This window comes from Aulostomus chinensis, chromosome 21 (genome assembly GCF_037954235.1).
Source record: "Aulostomus chinensis isolate RoL2024-O1b breed Wild chromosome 21, RoL_Achi_v1.0, whole genome shotgun sequence".
In the NCBI taxonomy this organism is placed as follows: domain Eukaryota; kingdom Metazoa; phylum Chordata; class Actinopteri; order Syngnathiformes; family Aulostomidae; genus Aulostomus; species Aulostomus chinensis.
Genome location: NC_141340.1, coordinates 7,258,075 through 7,276,761, shown reverse-complemented (window position 1 = coordinate 7,276,761; position 18,687 = coordinate 7,258,075). Strand labels below are relative to the sequence as shown.

The 18,687-nt window shown below is 41.9% G+C and overlaps 1 protein-coding gene across 3 annotated transcripts in view; it reads right to left on the bottom strand.

Annotated features, from left to right (window-relative positions):
• The window catches only part of esyt2b (extended synaptotagmin-like protein 2b), a 32,824-nt gene extending 14,473 nt beyond the window's left edge, over window positions 1–18,351 (bottom strand). For 2 of the 3 annotated variants that reach the window (XM_086190967.1, XM_086190969.1), the window contains exons 1-9: window positions 17,909–18,349; window positions 13,346–13,387; window positions 12,846–12,980; window positions 12,478–12,554; window positions 11,441–11,513; window positions 8,747–8,836; window positions 6,091–6,146; window positions 1,421–1,541; window positions 158–334 (exon numbers count right to left, since the gene is read on the bottom strand). In XM_086190967.1, the coding sequence (XP_086047093.1) occupies window positions 158–334; window positions 1,421–1,541; window positions 6,091–6,146; window positions 8,747–8,836; window positions 11,441–11,513; window positions 12,478–12,554; window positions 12,846–12,980; window positions 13,346–13,387; window positions 17,909–18,307 (1,170 nt within the window). In that variant the 5' untranslated portion in view covers window positions 18,308–18,349. Of the gene's footprint in view, window positions 1–157; window positions 335–1,420; window positions 1,542–6,090; window positions 6,147–8,746; window positions 8,837–11,440; window positions 11,514–12,477; window positions 12,555–12,845; window positions 12,981–13,345; window positions 13,388–17,908 lie in introns of all 3 variants that reach the window. The other variant, XM_086190970.1, reaches the window with a different exon arrangement.
• Window positions 18,352–18,687: the final 336 nt, after the last annotated feature.

Here is an 18,687-nt window from a genome sequence, read left to right as displayed (position 1 = left end):
GAATAGGACAAGAACATATTGATCGCTCGTTCAAACAATCACGGTGGGTCAATCGACACATTTCCCACTTTGATGAAACTAGAGAGAGCACACGAGTAAGCACTGCTCAAGAATAGCACTGCACTGCTGTAATATGAAGAGATTTGAAACTTCTTACTTCATAAACTTCATTCCATTTTGGATGAAGGCTTTCCTTGATGGTTTTGCTCTGGAAGAGCTGGTTTCCAATCTGCAGGATGCCATATGGGTCCGACTTTCCCTTAATCAGCCCCCCAAAAAACTTATCCTTCCCCTCCAGGTCCTGAGCTTCCAGGAAGTGAATCCTCAGGACTCCCTGGAGATAAATGCAGGGAGTTTTAAGTAGAACTGCTCTCAAATAGCAGTCTCTAACCCCTTTTATAGCTTTGTGTTCCTGCCAAATGTAGGAAGAGGCCAGTTTTCTCTGCAGGTAATGTCACATCCGATGTACTCACGACAGCTTATTCAATTCAGGAAGACTACACAATCAGGGCAGATAACGTTCCGAGGTGGTAGTGTAGTGAAGGAAGTCACGGCTCCGAAATGAAATCTGTGTCAAAATGCGAGCCCAAATAGTTGAACATCTCACCCTCCATGCTCATGCTGTTGTGTTTACATGTGGTGGTGATGAGCACACTGCTACATGAATGCATGCACTCGCGCAAAACTGTTTGCGTCTGCTCAGTCAAGCAAACCAACCATAAAGGTGGCTTATAATTTACCGTGATACTGTAGAATCTCCATGTGTAAGTGGAAGAGTCCGAATGGATGAGATGACATCATCAGACAAGGCAATAATTAAATTATTCCTGTTCATACTGAATTGAATTTGTAATTGTTAAAATGAATGGAGAGACCGCAAGAACTGCATGTGCAAATGTAATAGTCTGTGGCAATGTTGATTGTCATTCAGAATATTTTATCATCTTAACAATCTAAATAAAACAACAGCTTCTGCAAAAATGAAATTTTTAGTTTATAATATGCAATAAAACAGCGCCAATCACAAAATAATAAATAATATTAAAATCACAAACATGTTGCCTGCATTTGAAGATGCGTGAAGAGTTCATCTTGTTGCTATGGATACAAGTGCAAGCAATGAAGCCTTGACACACTGTTTTGCTGCTTTAGTTGTCTTTTGATACTGCGGGTGGGCTTTTCACAACCAACAAAGGAAATACTCAAAACACAAAACACACACGCGCAAGCGCGCACACGCACACGCACACACACACACACACACTCACACACACACACACACCCCCCAAAGCCCCTCAAGAGGTGTGTGACTATCAGAGACTTTCATCTCCTAACTCTCAATTCCCTCATGAAGCTGCAGCATGTAAACAAACATTCTCCAGTTCTTGCTTTACTTTTGGCTACAGAGTTGGACTTGTACCTTTGGCAGGGGGAAGCGTAGCTGAGCCAGTTCCACATCGCCAACCAGTGGGACGGTGATACGGTTGGGTAGCACCAGATAGCTGTAGATAATGTCTTGAATCAGACTGTCAGAGAGGCCACTGTGAGGGCAGGATGGTTTCAGAGAAGGGAGGGAAGGAGGATAAACAGAATGAAGCCATGCATTATTTACCAGACAGTAAGGGTGCCCTTGGGTTATAAATATTCTCCTTTAATCTCAGTTTAGTACAGTACATTTCTAAAGATTGCAGCCAACAAACGTTTGAAAAGTCAGTCTGATTTACTTATGATTAAACACGACATTGCGCCAGCCATTAATATATTCATACCGCTGGAATCTTCAGCAGTCAAATCACAGCAATAAAAATAGAATAGCAATAAAAATTCATCATACGGCATTACTGCTCTGGCTGAAAAACAGTCGTGATTACAGGACAATTGACCATATGTCATGAAGTCCAGCGTACAGCCTATTGTAAGGAATCTGAGTTACTTTCTGGGAACTGATCTTGAAATTATTTCTGGAGCAGGCCCAGGACTCTGAAGCACACTTGCTAAATCTATAAAGTGAGCTTCAGTGATGCTATATGACAGGCAAGAACATGATCATGTGACAAGCAGCCTTGTAAGTCACACTTTCGCTGTTACACAAGATCTGATACACCAGACCCCAGCGTTTTTTGACACAAACACCAATGTAAAACCTTAAAACAGCTACTCGGCAGCTTGTATAAAATTGATATGATAAATTTAGGAAATATCCCATCCTTTATGACCAGTTGAACTGAGCCCAGCAGTCTTCTCCAAATTTGTTCGTATATTAGGACCTTTTTATCCTTGACTTTAGTCTTACAGGGAGGAAGCCCAGCCAGACAGCTCTTTGTAACTCCTTGCTCCTGACATCTATTGTGTGCCAAAAATGTACCTGTTTTGTAAAATCAAGTCTTTACAAGCCTGGATGAGTACCAGTTACAAGGAGAAAATAATGTAATTTGATGTGATTTAGCAATTTTTAAAAAAATCAGGTATATAATTAAATGTCCCAAAAAAAGTCCAGTCAAAGTCTGTGACAATGGGTAATAATAAATCTACAGGGATAAAATCAAGGCCACTGCCAGCTAAGCACCTTGCAACACTCTCACCCTACTTTCTTGGCTTCTCTTTTCCTGTAGTTTCCATCTTTGTGCGGCTGTGTTGGCATTCATTCCTGCAACTGTCATTTACACTGATGTCATCCACAACTGCACATAGGTCACAAATATAGGTTGAGAATCAATCCTTTAGCTTTTGAGTACCTACAATTCAACAGGTTGGAATAAAGTCATCAGCAAACAACGATCTGTGGTGTGCAGCTTTTTTAAAAATCCAGGAATCGCCTACGGTTCTCGATATTGATTTAAAATCAAGATGTTATAGTTTCTGAGTGTCAAATTCGTAAAATGTTAACATTAACAAAAATAACAAAAAGGTGCAAAATAGGTTTTAAATGGATGGAATTTCATGTTGGAATAAAATTACTTCAACATTATAAATGGCAATTCATGACAATTGTGCAGTGCTTGCTATTTATTTCTGTAATAAACTGAACTTATTTAAATGATGATTAATAAACCTACTTAGGGAACTGACAGGAGGCCATTACCCAGGTTCCTGCTAAATCAGTCAATCATTTAAAAACTCCACCTGTGAAATAACAGTGAGGCAGCATAAAACTCCTGTGAAATAAACCTGCCTGAGTTTCTCTGGAGCCGGAAAAAAAAATGTATTTGATCAATCTTTGCTTCGTCTGCCAGCAAGGCAGCAGGCTACAGTTCCTTTTTTGTGAGCCGATTAGAGACATTATGGTTCTCTGGTGGGGGAGCGATCAGAAGCGAGACAGCTTTTCTCCAGCTGAGAACTGAGGGTGTGGAGGGAATCCTGCTGCATCAGTGCTTATTGCTGCATTTCTGTTGCTCCTCTGGCATAAACACCAGGACACCCTCACTGACTGCACAAACACAAACACACACACACACACACACACACACACACACACACACACACACACACACACACACACAGTCATACCATAAAATGCTCCCTGTTAAAAATAAATTCCCATCCTCCTTTGACAGGCCACAACGGTTTTAGCAGCATTGGTAGCATAGTCACGCTGGTGTGGACAGGGACTTACTTTTGCCATAGTTGCAGATAAATAAAAGATTTTTTTTCTCTCTCTCTCTATCTCTCTCGCTTCTCACACACACACACACACACACACACACACACACACACACACACACACACACACACACACACACACACACAGGCAGTTTTTTACATTCCAAAGCCTCACTCTGACCATTAAACAAGTAGCCATGGAGGGACAAAGCAAGAACACAAATGAGCAACCAGCTTTTCTACCTCCAAAACAAATTAAAAAAAAATCAATTTTCTTGCACTCAGGGTTTTTGTTGCAATTTTTTTACAGAACATGTACAGAGCTGTGATGTCCAAATAGGAGTACTGTATGTACTAAACAGTTTTTGTGCACATTACAACTCTAATGCTTGTCTCACAGTTTGTGTGTACATGAGAAAATATTCGTAATTCTTGCAGAGTATAAATGTTCATTTGCGCACCTATAGAGCAATCAGAAGGTACATATCCCTGCCAAGGCTGACTTTCATCTCCTGGTACTCTTGTGCACGTCTCCAAACAGATGCAATCAGTGGTGCGCAGGTCCTCACAAGCCCATGCACGTCACAGTGTGGCTGTTCCGTAGAGCGAAAAGGAGGCAAAAGCTGATAAATACATCTTCGCATGAGGGAGGAGACTAATGCCTGCACTGTGTTGTAAATATCACTTCTTGTGTCCACCAGTTGGTGCACACACCAAATATGATGCTGTTCCATACATGCGTTGAGACAGATTAATTCTGAAGTTTAATGATGTTTGTTGTATTGGGCTTACTTCCAACAAACACGCAGTGGCAATACAGCTTGAATTCAACTTGAAGACAGATATCTGACCATGTGGAGTCCAGTTTGAAATGCTTTGTGTTCTATGGCAGAAAATCAAAATGGGACGCCTCATCATGGCAACAATGTCTGATTAAAACTCACAGTCTCACAGTTACCCATTGCCAGGTTTTTAAGGTATTTCTGAGCAAGTTTGTGATGGGTCTGGTCAACCCATGAGGAAGAGTACATCAAAGTCTAAAAACCAGGTGGCGCTATGACTAATCCACCCCAAACCCGAATAAATTCTCCTCTGGCCCGTACAGCACCCCTCCAAAACAGTCACAGCTTTTGTATAATCCTACTGCCAGACTAACAGTGGAAGTAAGTAAAACAGCCCACTTGCACAAGCAGTTACACATTGCCAGTTTAAAAAAAACAAAATGAATGGATGGTAGATTCTAGAATCCACCAGCCGCAGAGGCAGGTCAGCAAAAAAGTTCATTTCAATCCATGTTCCCGGTCACCTGCTGAGGGACCCTTGCAACGTTGGTAATCCCCCGACTTTTACTCTACTTCCTCCAAGAGGTGGTCCACACTTGTGGTTCTGAGAGAAATATCCGTGCATTTGTCATTCATGCCCAACTACAGATTAATTGTAATCACATTGGTCCTTTCACATCTGACTCCGGTAAATTAGTTCCCTGCATTTTTAATGGCATAATACAGAACTAATGACATTCCCATTAGCCTGAGCTGTGCACAGCGTTAGTATGCAGGGTAGTGCCTTAGTAAAACCTCACAGAGGCGCAAGCATGGCTGCAGTCTTGTTTTCACTCTGATTCTGACACCGACACAGCAGCAATGACACGTTAAATAGTGTTTGTTACATAACAGTAATAACGGGGCTTTAAGAGAGACACGCTGGCTGACAAGCAGGCAGCTGATGCCGTCTGTCTGTCTGACATTGTAGTCAAGGAACTCTGCTACTAACATTTCACCATCTGAGCCTGTCCTGCAGCACTCTTTTCACGTGTCCCCCCCTACACACACACACACACACACACACACACACACACACACACACACACATATTGCATTGCAAAAGTTACATGGATCCATTTCACCCCTGCAGAGGATTCTACAGAAGGGCATGGGGACACTGGCCACTGTGACCGTAGCCTGTTCACGTCACCAGGCTAAATGACATGCAGCTGTAATCCAATCAAATCACGTGCAGCATACATGTGTCACTCTATTTATGGTGTTAATAATGTATGAAGCACTTAAGACAGCAGCGAGTAATTGTGTTGAAGCTGTTAGCGTCTCTTAATCGACATTAATTTACTCTCCTGCTCAGCCCACATGGCTAGGAGTAACTACCCAAAGGGAAAGACAATTAATATGAGCAAGAGGAAAAGACTGATAGAACCTGTTCCACCCTTGTTAGAGCTTTGAAATATTTGGAACTATGACCTTAATCTAACTGTTAATAGTTATGAATGCACATATTTATGGAAACAAACATATTAACCTATATCCATCCAGGTCAAGCTCTTGCACACTACTATTGCTAATACTACCAAAAAAAAAAAGCACTAGGTTTCCTGAAACTAAACCCTGCATTTCCTCAAGCTGCTCCTTAGAAATATCACCTTTCTTTTCAAACATTTCCTTGAGAAGCAAGACAAACAAGTTGAAGTTGACTTACTTGAGTCCAGGAATGTCCAGAATATTGGTGAGGCCTGTCCAGTGGATGTCCAGAAGCTAAAAAATACAGAGAGGAGAGAAGGAGAGAATACCAGTTAATCAGTCTGAAAGAATGGAAAGTGTAAATTGATTCAGACACTTTATTGTTTCCTGCTGCCAGGGCTACGTTTAACACTCGACTTGTTGTTTTCCGGCCAACAAACCCAGCTGATTTATAACAGCCTAGTCTCACACACACGAGCTGCAGCGAGCCCAAATAAATCAAAGGTTTTATGGATAATTTTGCTACAAGGTGGTCCGTTTAGAAGACAGAGCTACCTCACCTACCGCACATGTGCCCTGTTCACTTATTCAAGGAACAGGGACACTCAGACTGAGGGTTATCTTACTTTGTAACTAACTCTATAAAGTCTAGAAACTGATGATGTTAATCTTAGCTGTTACTTAGTCCTGGGTTTAATATTCGTCCTTATCATGCTATCATCCCCATCCATGCTTTAGTCAAACTGCATTAGATTAAAAGTCTGAGTGTTTAATTCTTATCTTACTCAGAAAAAAAAACAAAAAACTACTTTGGACTTAAATGTGTCTCTTCAGGGTTTTTTTTTTTGGCATTTGGGGATTTAGTTTTATTCTTCTCACTAAAATCTGTAGTTAGCATCGTCATGAGTTACCCAGCCAGTAGCAAAACAAACTATTACATTCGATTTTTGGATTACAGCAGAAATTCAGCTCTGGGGTGAACGAGTTTAAGAAACTTACATGCTTTGTTCAGTGAGATAATCTTCACTAATGGACCCCACCTATATGATTGTTGAAGTGCAAATGTAACTGTTAGAATTACAAAGCTAACGTATAAGCTAGCAGCTAGTGCGACTACACACTAAAACACATGACCTCAGCATCACCACAACTAAGCTTCTTTTTTTCTTGAAAAACAAATGTTTGCCCTCACATTTTTGTCCTTGTTTCATTTGAAGCTTTCCTTGTTTTTAGAAAGGTTGCTGTGTGCATATTAAGCTACAGTTACAGCAAAAGGACAGAGAGAACCTATCCTCAAAAACACCAAGATTAGTGAAATATTCATATCAGCAGCAGCAGCCCTCTGGGTTCTCATTAGTGTTCAGGGTTAATGAGTTCAAATAGAATCCATTTTCCCCCATTTTGGGTGCTAGTTTTGGTCAAAAGCTGATCCAATTATACACTGATTGCGCTCCACTTCAGAGAAAAGCTGGCAGCAGGTATGACATTTGAATAAGGGAAGACAGTAAAAATAATGAGATGTATGACTAGCATCAGTTGAGACTTCAGAAGCTTTAATCCGTTTCTTCCTCCCAGCTGAGGGAGCTGGTCTTTCTTAATGAACCCTACTTTTTTTTCCAGAGTTGCTTACACTGCAGCAGATTCAATGTACGCTGCTGAGCTGGGAATCATGTAGGCGGCTTTGGGTGTTGTGGGAATGGTATGTGCAGTTTTTACGCTAAGCTAAGCCACCTGCTGCTAGCTGCAGCTACAAGAGATTGCATCGATTTTCGATTACGGCCATGGGAAGCACTTTAAAAGGATTTGACACTGATTTATTGCCAAACTTGCTATCAGAAGATTTATTAGCTGTATTCATCAATACACATAAAGATAGTCACAATCCAGCTAGTCGAAAGAGATAGAACCCATTACATAACCACTGTGTAAATGAGTTAGAACACTGTAGAATGTGTTGCACATTTTTATCTATTCTTCACTGAGTCACATCGGTGATGAGACAGCTCGACCTGGCCAAGACCTGTTATGGTCTGGAATTTTTTTATTTCATTTGGCACCAAGACTCAGACCTTGTATGGCACATCTCCAAGAAACACCATAAAGTCCAGAGTATAAATTATGGTTATTCTTTCCCCCTCACATGAAATTTGTCATTTCTTTATATCCCTGTAATGTTCCACATTTAGAAGCAAAGGTAGATTTAGACACATAACTGTGTCTACACATGTGGGCAAGAATTACTGACTAAAGCAGATGATTTCTCTCTTCTGCCTCCTACGGTAAAATATCCACCTTGAGCTTCAGTAGAGCGCCTGGGGTAGAGAAATCTGCCAAAGTAGGGCTGGCTTGATCTGTAGCTATTTAAAGCTCAGCTATAGCTCCACTGGGTGCTCCCATTTGATATTATAAGTCGGTCAAACATTTCTTTTAAACAGCGCAGCAGTGGCTAAAGTCCATGCTGTAGGAGTAGAAATTTCAATGCAGAGGAGGGAAACTGGAATGTGTGGCTGTATAATGAAAGAAACTCATTATGATGGGATCCAGCTGCGATTACTATTATTGTTTAGAATTTTAACCAGTAAACCAACACAAATGAGGTGCAATATTGGCCTATTAAAAAAGTTAGGGAGGATGAACAGATACAAATGATTAGGAAAGGCATTTTGTCATATTCATAAATGAGGTCAAACTTGGCAAAAAAGGGTGAAACGGAATGATGCCACGTCAACTGAGCTAAATGATGAGGAGAAAAGATGGAGATACTTAAATTTTAATCAGCCTTGTTGAACAGTTTCGACTCTAATCATGTGAATCTTTTAGACTGTCAGTATCCGTTCCCCTGCTGCTACATTAAACATTAAATGAATTTATTGGTGAAATTTAATCAGACATACTGGCTTCTTGAGGAAGAACAGAGACAGCGCTCCCACAAGTGGCATGTCACCCAGCAACGGTTCCATCACCACTCTCAACACGCCGTGGATCTAAGGAGCACAAGAGGAACACATCAACACATATGCGAGAGCAAAGCTCATACACCCGGCTGACATTCCTGTGTGGTGGAGCTGTTAGCTGTAGCACATGACAGGTTGGAAACTCGATCACAGCCTGGCTTCACACCTGCCTGATGCCACCTTCTTCATAACATATTAGGACAATTATGAGGATTATAGTGTTGGAGGAGCCTTTGAGCTGTCATGTGAATCCCATCAGCTGCTTTAATCTATACCAGGAAACAAAGACTGCTTATATTCTAGCTGCAATGTATTAAGGCTATGTTTGGATTTACAGGGTGACAATTAAGTGAAGAAAAGTGCAGGAAAAAGCAATTATGCCAGTGAACCAAATACTCATAAAGCGCAGGGGAAATCAATATCAGTAACTCTCTTGAAAGCGATACTCATTGAGTTGGTATGAAGCTCTTGTGAGTAAACGCTGTCATATGAAACTCCAAACAAGGGTGGGAGACTAATGGGACATTAAGACCTGGAGAAGAGACAAAATACCCTTCAGTTCATCATCTGCGACATAGAAGAAAAACTGTAGATCAAATGAATTAAAAAAAGCTCGCCTACACCAAAGTCCCGAGGCAAAAATCACACCAAACAAAGAAGAATATTTCCTTCACATCATCTATCATTTTACTACGTACCAAGCTGTGGGAAATCATGTTCCACTTACTGAATTTTTACAGGACTGATATAACAGTGGTAGACCTACACCTGCTAACAGCAAGAGGGCAAACTCTGGCGTGCCACAAAGTACATTAAAAAATGTCATACAGGTGATTTTAGAATTTAATATTTTAAACTTCTTAATGTTGAATATAAAGGAAATTTAAAAGTATCCAAAAGTGCCCAAAGTAGCCCATGAGTTGGATGATTGCATTAATTTGCAAAAGCAAGACGTCCTTTGTGCACCACTTACAGCAGAACTTTGATTTGAGCTAAAAACAAAATTTGACACTTCCTGGTTTTAGCTAGTTTTGTTTTTTTTTATTGCTCAAATCAAAGTGCTTGCGGATTAATGAGCATGAGACTGGGGAAAGAATAAAGAAATTCTAGACCAGTTTTGCTGCTAATAGCAGTTGGAAGCAATGGGGGTTAATTAGCTTCCAGCAAAAGGAGGCATTTGTCAGTATCTGAAAGACAAAATACACTTTTTTGTTAAAGTTTCACTTTAAGGGTAGGAGACACATAGCAGCTCCACAAAGCCATAATCACAGGGGGTTTAAATGAAATACTAAGAATAGCTTGCTAACAAATTAACACTTTATGCTGACAGGCTGTTTAGCATGTTGTGTTAGCATGTTAACATTTGCTAACTAGAGTGCTGCTGAGGCTAATGACGATATTTGCTTTTGGGTTTTGGTCAACAACAGCGGCTGAGGCTTCAAACTGATGATGGCGCTACACAGACAGTCAAAAGTTAAACGAATCATTTATATAATCTTTGTACATCAGCTGTGGAAGCAAGTCAACCCCAGTCGTACTGGTGGAGCAACACTGGTCTGACATTAGATAAAAGCTATCAGACAGTGTTTAACCAATAAAGACACCTGCTCTGTGCCACATAAACAAGCTCAAGGAGTGATGCACTCGATAAGAGGTTGATAATGAGCGGTTGAGATATGTAGGTCTGTCAGAGTTACATAATTGGGGCAGCAACAAAGATCCCCCAGGGAACCACGTAATGGCACTAAGTCAGTCTCCAATGAGGCACACTGATGTCAAGGACATACAAGAGCAATAAAACACACACGGTAATGGAATTGACAACCGCACAAGAAGGGAATCCTCTCCTGGAGCTTCCTGCACAAGAAAGATTTTACATTTGGTGAATCCGTACATCAGATGATACTGAGGTCATTAATAGTTATTTTTAAGGATCCACCCACATTGCCTCATAATGAGTGAGGTAAAAAAAATATTACTTGGCATCAGAAGAAAGATGAAACATTCTTTCATTTCATTTATTGTCAAGAAAACCCCATCCGACTCAAAGAGAGGAGGAATTCTTCTGTTTCATTTAACTGACACTTAGAGAAACTGTTTTATTCTAAGAGGTCTCTTTTCTTTTTCAAATTTGGTCTTGCTTGATTTGGTTATTCTTCAGCTTTTAATTGTTTTTGTTGTGTGTGTCTGTCTGGGAATCATTTCACTTCTGTTGAGAAATACAGTTCATGATTCTTCTGCCTCTCCTGTTCTGTGCCTCATCAGCACGAGTCCACACACTTCACCGCTGATGTCAGCCGTTAATTTATGTCTTCATACCAGAGTAGAATGAATTTACCCACGTATATACCTGAAAGCTTTCTAGACATTTGATAAAAGTGCAGACGGAGCTTACTGCAGAGAGGGGAAGTGCTGTACGAACGCCTTCAGCATCCTGTTGTTAAATGCTTCAAAGAAGAAAGTGGTTCATCCACAACGGAGAGATTCTCAAATTCGAAATGACAGGACAGACCTGAGACTTTTACCGAGTCACTTCCTGTTCTCTTCCTGACAACCACTCGACAGGCCACAACTCACTGCGCTGCTGCGACGAATTGTTAAAAGACTGAAGAAAAAAAAAGAGGATTTTCTTACCTGAACGCTCTTGATTCCGGCTTTGCAGTAGTAACGCTTGATGTCCACGTCAATCTCTGTGTTGCCTACAAAGCTGATCAAAACAACAGCAGGCCTGATTAAAATCTTCTACCAGGGTTCAGTCACTTTCCTTCTCAGAATGACTTTTATGGTCTTGCTGAGTGGGATAAGGTATGATGCTGAGTCAATTGAGACCTCATACAGATCCCCGCGTTTTAGTCATCCACTTTATGTTTTACGACTCGAGAAGCATTTGCAAAAAATAATAAATAAAATAAAATTACCCAGACGTGTCATGTTGGTAGTCAGACTCCATTACCTCCAGCATGGAGGAAATGTGATCGCTGGCATGTGTCTGTTTTTCAGCAGGGTATCTCAGAAACCCATGGAAAGGTTTTGATGAAAATTGGTTGAAAGCTAAGTGATACTGCAAGGAACAAATGGTGTGGATCAAACTGTAGATCCAGAGGACCGTTCCAGGCAATTAGCAGTGTGGCATTAGCTATTAGTGGTGTTTTTCTGGACATCTCAATGAATTTCTATCCAAATCTGATTTGGCTGATAGCTGATATGTAACAGTGTCAATATTATCTGCATGAAAACAGGTTTATATGATATTTATGTAGTGAAAAACACATGCAAACATAGCAAATGTTTATAATGTTTACATTTGGACATTTGGAAAAGTGCATAAATCATATATTTACTGCACTGTTTCCTCATAATAAATGACAAGCAAAGGTGAAAAGATGAACGCAAAACTGGGCCTTTGTTAAAATTGGCCATTACCAACATACTCAAAAAATGACAAAGATGCGGCGAAACCGATGTCACTGTGCGTCCCTCCAGTTTATTTTCATACTCTGTATAGATGTAGTCTTTTTCACCACCGCTCAGGAGCTTGTGTTTGTCTGACTGTCTGCAGCTCAAAGTGTGTCTAGTCTGAGAAACCAATTTAAACCACAGCTAAAGGGAGGATGCAAACACATGATAATACACGTCAATCTAAATGACAAATACAGATCTGGTTGCCTCACCTGATCTGAAGGTCCATGATGATTTGTCGCTTGTCTACATTCTCCGAGTAAACCTTGACCCCGTTGACCCTCAAGGGCTACACCACAACAGAGGGAAGCTTAATGGCCACTGCAGTGCTGCAGTCAATCAACACCAACAACCCCCCCCCCCCCAAACATCCACGTGCTTAACATAAGCTTGACCCGTCTCTTGACCCCTCATGGAAACTATTTAACAAACAAGCATACATGTCAGCGACATGCATGTATGTTCACACACACACACACACACACACACACACACACACACACACACACACACACACACACACACACGTCAGTTTTCCCAACAGGCACCTGCTGCAACAGCACACGCACACGGAGCTCACTTTGTCTCCGATGTCAATCTTGCTGAAGCAGAAGGTGCTGAGGTGGTTGTTGGACTCTTTCACCGCCGGCTCGATGGTCTCATGGAATACTTTCTCCACGTACTTGCAGATGTAGGGCCACATCTGCTTCACCGTCTGTCGGGGGGAGAGGAGAGGGACATCACAGCAGAGGCTTATGCAACATTTTCATGCATTAATACATGCACGTAATTATGCGCATGCAGTTCTTCTCAGGTAGAAAACTATTAAATGCATCAAACAGACAGAAAAAAATTTAATCTAGTGGCGTGCCCTCTTATTTTACTTGGAATTTAATTTCAGGTTGTTGGTACGGGGATTCCCAAGGGTCACCGCTGCAGAAGCGTTAGAGCTGCATGTTAATATAGGAAACGCTCATAGCACCGGCACTAAGAGGAGCCGCAAGCTTCTTCGTATTCATTTCTTCCAAGGAGAGCTTACTCAGGCAAACAAATGCAGGAGACAGCTGTGTGATTCTTTACCTTGTTTAGCCACTCCACTCTCTCAACGTCTGGGAAGTGAACCTGCAGAGGAAGACAGCACATCATCTCTCATCACCTGACTCTACATGATGCGCTCTGAAGTTTTGCGTGACCCTTAGAATGAAAATGAAGACAAAAGGAACTTTTTTTTGGCAACTCAGAATATATTTACTTTTTTTTTTTTGCCTTTTTCTCCCCAATCATACACCCACGGTTCATCCTGCCAGGCAGCCGTTTTCATGTTCCTATAAATCATGTTTGAAATAAAGTTTTTCAATTTGCTTTCCAACTGTACCCTGATTAAAGAGTTGAAACAGACGGAGCGTCTACATTATCAAATCAGAGCTGTGCTGATCTGATATGCTGGATTGGAATCAGGTCCAATACTGACTTGGTCCTGGGAGAAATTGACCATAGCAATAGAAGATTCAGCCAAGATCTTTTTATACAAGGTGTGAGTAATTTCTTATCACAGCAAAAATTGTTCCGTAAATCTGATTATGGTTTAAAAGAACCATATGGTACTCTTCCCAAATGGGGAACGTCCACACAAACTGCAGCTCTCTCTCCTAGTCTCCTCCTTCCTGTCTGCTCATTAATTTGTGAGGCTACCGGATTTGCAAGATCACAAAATAATCATGTGATCGCAGGCATAGTTCCCCCCCGGTGTTGCTCCTGGGTGTGAACAGTGACGCAGTCTGTACCGTCACATCACCCAGCCATACGGACCGATAACTGTTAATTCATCAGTAGTATGTACCATACTGTATATTAATATTCATGATTCTCCAGGAAGGTTCACTGAGTGCAGGAATGTCACGATCACTTTCTCACACACTCTCACACACTTTCACACACACTCTCTCTCTCTCTCACACACACACACACACACACACACACACACACACACACACACACACACACACACGCACACACACACACCTGGAAGCTGCTCGGTGCAGCCGCAGCCACTGAGCAGCTCAGTGTGGGCGGAGGGCAACACAGTTAAGACTAAGTTAACATCTCCTATAGGGATGCTACAGAAGCAAAGTGGGCTGCAGGAGCCATCACTTTTAATAGTTAAAACCTGTAGAATGAATAATTTTAACCCCTCAAATTAAATCCAAGTGATCATAATGTGATTGCTGTTACATCTCCACATTTGAAACTTGAATGCACTTGAATTTCAAATTTTGTGTTGTGTGCGTTAAAAAAAACCCCATTATTTTCTCTTTTTTTCTATATAAATTTTCTTTTACATTTTGTGTGTTTTTGGATTCCATTATGTTGATATATTACATCACAGATTAAATAAAAAAATTTCAGAACTTTTCGATTATGTTGCACTTAAAAAGAGTATTCAATTTTTTAATGTTTCACAGTTTTGCTGTTTTAAACAAATATGAGCCACAAATCCAAAGGATTGAGACAAGCAGGCACGACAGCCTATATTATATCACTAATAACGGTTTAACTACAATGCTAATATGACCAAAACAGTGTTTTTAATTGCATTTGGATGCAGGAGAACTCAACACTGAGACTGACCTTTCTTCTTCAGGGAAGTCTTTACAAAGACTTTTCCTTGAAGAATAACGTGCAGTTATTCTGAATAGCACATTTAATCAGAATTTCTATATTCAGGTTGAGCTGTGGTTTGACTAATAGTCTTGGGCAACTCCAGTCAATGAGGCATTGATTTAACATGAGGCCAAAGAACTGCGTGTGATAAAAGTCAATAGCGTGCACGACAGAATACAACAACACCCACACCCTCTTAGTAAACCCTGCACCCTCACACGGCTAGAGAAAGATGAGGTGACGTGACCGGTGGGAGTGCTGGTGAGTTATGACCCGCCATGTGACAGCTACATGGGACAGCACTTTTCCTCACGGTGGCGGCTAAAGTGCTTATCCAGCATTCGTGTCAAAGAGTGACACAAGGAGGAAGACTAGGAACAGAAAGGTCTACTTACTATGACACGGAGTTTTGTCATGGAGATAATATGAGGTGGAAGAGAGACTTCGTTATTATACCTGACACACTGACCTTATTCGGGAAATGCAGCCATGGATAATTTAAAGTGTTTTTCAGTGCAGTTGCGCAGCAGAAAGTGGGATCAGAGCATCTCAATAATTCAGCAGCAGCCATCTTTACTACCAACCTGAAAGGTCAGATGAGGGTTTACCTCCTCTGAGTGTAACAGCGTGTGAAGCAGTCCGGTTTTTAGTCTTTCTTATTTTCCTTAAAATACAAACCATGTATTGATCAAACGTTCGAGATTTAATGAGGTATCACGTTCACCCTGAAACAGTACAAACTCAGCGAATTGAGGGAAAGTACTACTGTACGTACTGTACAGTCGTGTCCTGGGCAGGGATGGGAACTGAGACTGGGAGGGGTTAAGAGAATCGCTATCGTTAACTCCATCATCATCGTCTGACACTTGCGCACTGCAAAATGTTGAATAGTTGAGAAGGAAAAAAATCAGGAGCGAAAATCTTTTATTCTGCCTCTGCGCTGGCGAAATCCAAAGGCTGGAAGCGGGTAGTCTGTCCATACTATCCATTTTTATCGTTAATGCAATTATTTCAGGAACATCTGGGGGGGGGGGTCCTTTAAATTTAACACAAAAGTCCACCAGGACTTATGGATGAACTGAAAAGATTTTGGTGGTACAATTGTCAAAGGTCACTGTGACCTCGAATGTGTGCAACGCCTGTCCCATTCTTGTTAGCGCAATTTCTCTCTGCAAATTCGACACAAACATCCACTGGGACTTGAGGAGGATTTTGGTCAAACTCAATGAAGAGACACTCACTGCACGGGCAAGAATATCCTTTACCACCAGTGTTTCTAAACTACGGCCAGGATAATGTCTACTCTTTCTTTTCCACACAGAAAACTGATCACGAATCGATACAGAGCATAGATCCAAAATTAGCCCAATAAGCAGGATCGATAACAGCATCTACGTCGATAGATTCTTGATCATTCCCTAATCTTGAAACCCTTCCATACAATTCTCCCTGCAGGACGAATGCAAGGAAGCGTCCAATGTATTGCAGAAAATACGACTTCTCTCGATAACACAGCAGCGAGGAACCTCACTGTGAGATGAGCACTGCCTGGAGCTGTGGTGACAATAACCTGAGACCCAGGATGTCACTTGTAGTGTAAAATCCTGCAACACCAGCCAGCCAATGAGCTCAGGGCATAAACTGGAACAAGGAGGGATGCACTGTAGGGAGGGAAGTTTGGGAACAGGGTGATCCACTAGAAAAGGGCTTTGTGAAAGCAAATCCAACTCTACTGAGACTAAATTATTTCTAGTGGGGACAAAGTGACACTTCCCCAGACTGAAGGGCCACTCCTCGCTGATATGTGCCCAGCTTGTCATTCTGGAGGATGAGAAACCATCACGGAGGTGTGATGTTGCTTCCTATGATGCCGGTGAATGACTTGACCGTTTGTCAATAAAGTGCGCTTTTCAGTGAGGGGAGGCTGAGGTTACGCCATCACATTCTCTTTAAGAGAGATACTTTAGCCCATCTAGCTTCTCCATCCTCATTTTAATAGCCTTTAATAGTCAAGCCATCCTGTGCATCAGCAGAAAGAGCCTTTTTTTTTTACTGCTCTAAACACACGAAGCTGCACTGATGATCACAGGTCAGTTGAACAGTGACTCAGCTGAGACTTAAAATTTAAGTGCACTTCTATTTGCAGTTCAGTTGAGTTGCATTTTTTTTTTGCCTTGATGACACGCGATTCAGTGCTGGCTGATGTAGCTCTCAGCTCTCTGGAATTAGTAATGAGATTGGCAAATTTATCTCAACTTTCAACAACAGAGGATCCATTCGGCAATAAATTCCGTGAGGTTTTTACGGTCCATTGATCTCCATCTGCTGGTCTACAGTTAGATGTGTTACAGGAGCCCACAGGTCACGATGCTCTCTAGTAATATTTGCCTTTTACACCAGCATATTAGCTTTGAAGGTCTATGAAAACATCCCTGCAGTTCACACTTAAATAGCTGTTTTTAATTCATTGGTTAATGTGATATTTAGTCATCTGCACTGATAAATAATTAAGTGGCAGATGTTTTCATGTGACGTTTGTTTGGGGGGTTGCGTGAGTGCATAGAAATGTTATCCAAGTGGAAACGCCTGATATGGAAGCGTGAAGCACTCCTGTTTCCTCACACGGTTTTACCAAGGTAAAATGCATTATCAGAGTGTGTTACTATAAAAGAGATAACAGCATGGATCCCAAAATATCAGAGAGCATGTGAGCATGTTTCCTTCCCAGCGTGGTGTCTGGTTTACCATTGTACCCTGCTGTATTTAGACCGGGGCTCAGGCTAATGTCAGTGCTGCTGGGGGGGTGGGGTAGAGTGGGGGGGAACAGCTGCTCCTTCACAGCTTTGCAGCTCAAATCTGGTCCTCCTGATCTTGTCACCTGATTATTTTTTCACCCTGTACACTCAAAAATATTGCTTGAAGAAAAAAAAATACCCAAAGAGAGTAATGGCATGATTTCATCTATTTGGCGAGGTTTCTTACCCACGGTGGTAAATCAGAGGTGGTCAGACTCTGCTTGACACTTCGCTCCTCTTGCTCAAAGAAAGCCAGGGCTCGGCTCAGGCGGCTCAGCTTCCCTCCCGTGTTCCTCCTCCACCAGAAAAACACAACAAGTCCAATCAACAGCCAACTGAAGCTGAACTCAAAATAACCCAAAGCATAAACGGGGAAGATTAAAACAAATGTTTTGGCGAAGTGGACCCAGGTGTGGGTCAGCTCGCTGGTTGCGGACACCGGGGTGTCATCGGGCGTGTTCCCCGCGGAGGGATGAGGAAAGTTGCCGCAGGGTTGACCAGGGCTCGGCGCAGTATGTCCATTCTCTTTGGGACTCGCATTGTGTGACTGGGCTCCTCGTACGGCTGTCATGCTGTCTCTAGACATGTCTCTGTGCCCCCCACCCCCACCCACCCCCCGAGTCCGTCTTCAAACTGTTAAAATTCAACTAAAGTCTGACAGACGCGGTTCCCATATGCGAGCAATTCCTCCGAGAGAAAAAAAAAATCTCACGTTGGTTCACCTCTGAACCGGTCCATCACCCTCAGAGGAACCGTTAGCATCGGCCACCTTGGTTTATGCTACAGCTTCGAGCCAAACACCGCATTCCCTTGATTAAACTGGTCTCCGCTTTCTTTCTCTCTCAGGGTAGAATGACCATGTCCACGAACGCCCTGGGAGCTCGAAGAGAGCGTGCGCTCCCAATACAACCAGTAATAAGAGAGAAAGTGAGAAATATCCCCATCTAGTGGCCACTGGCGGGAAAA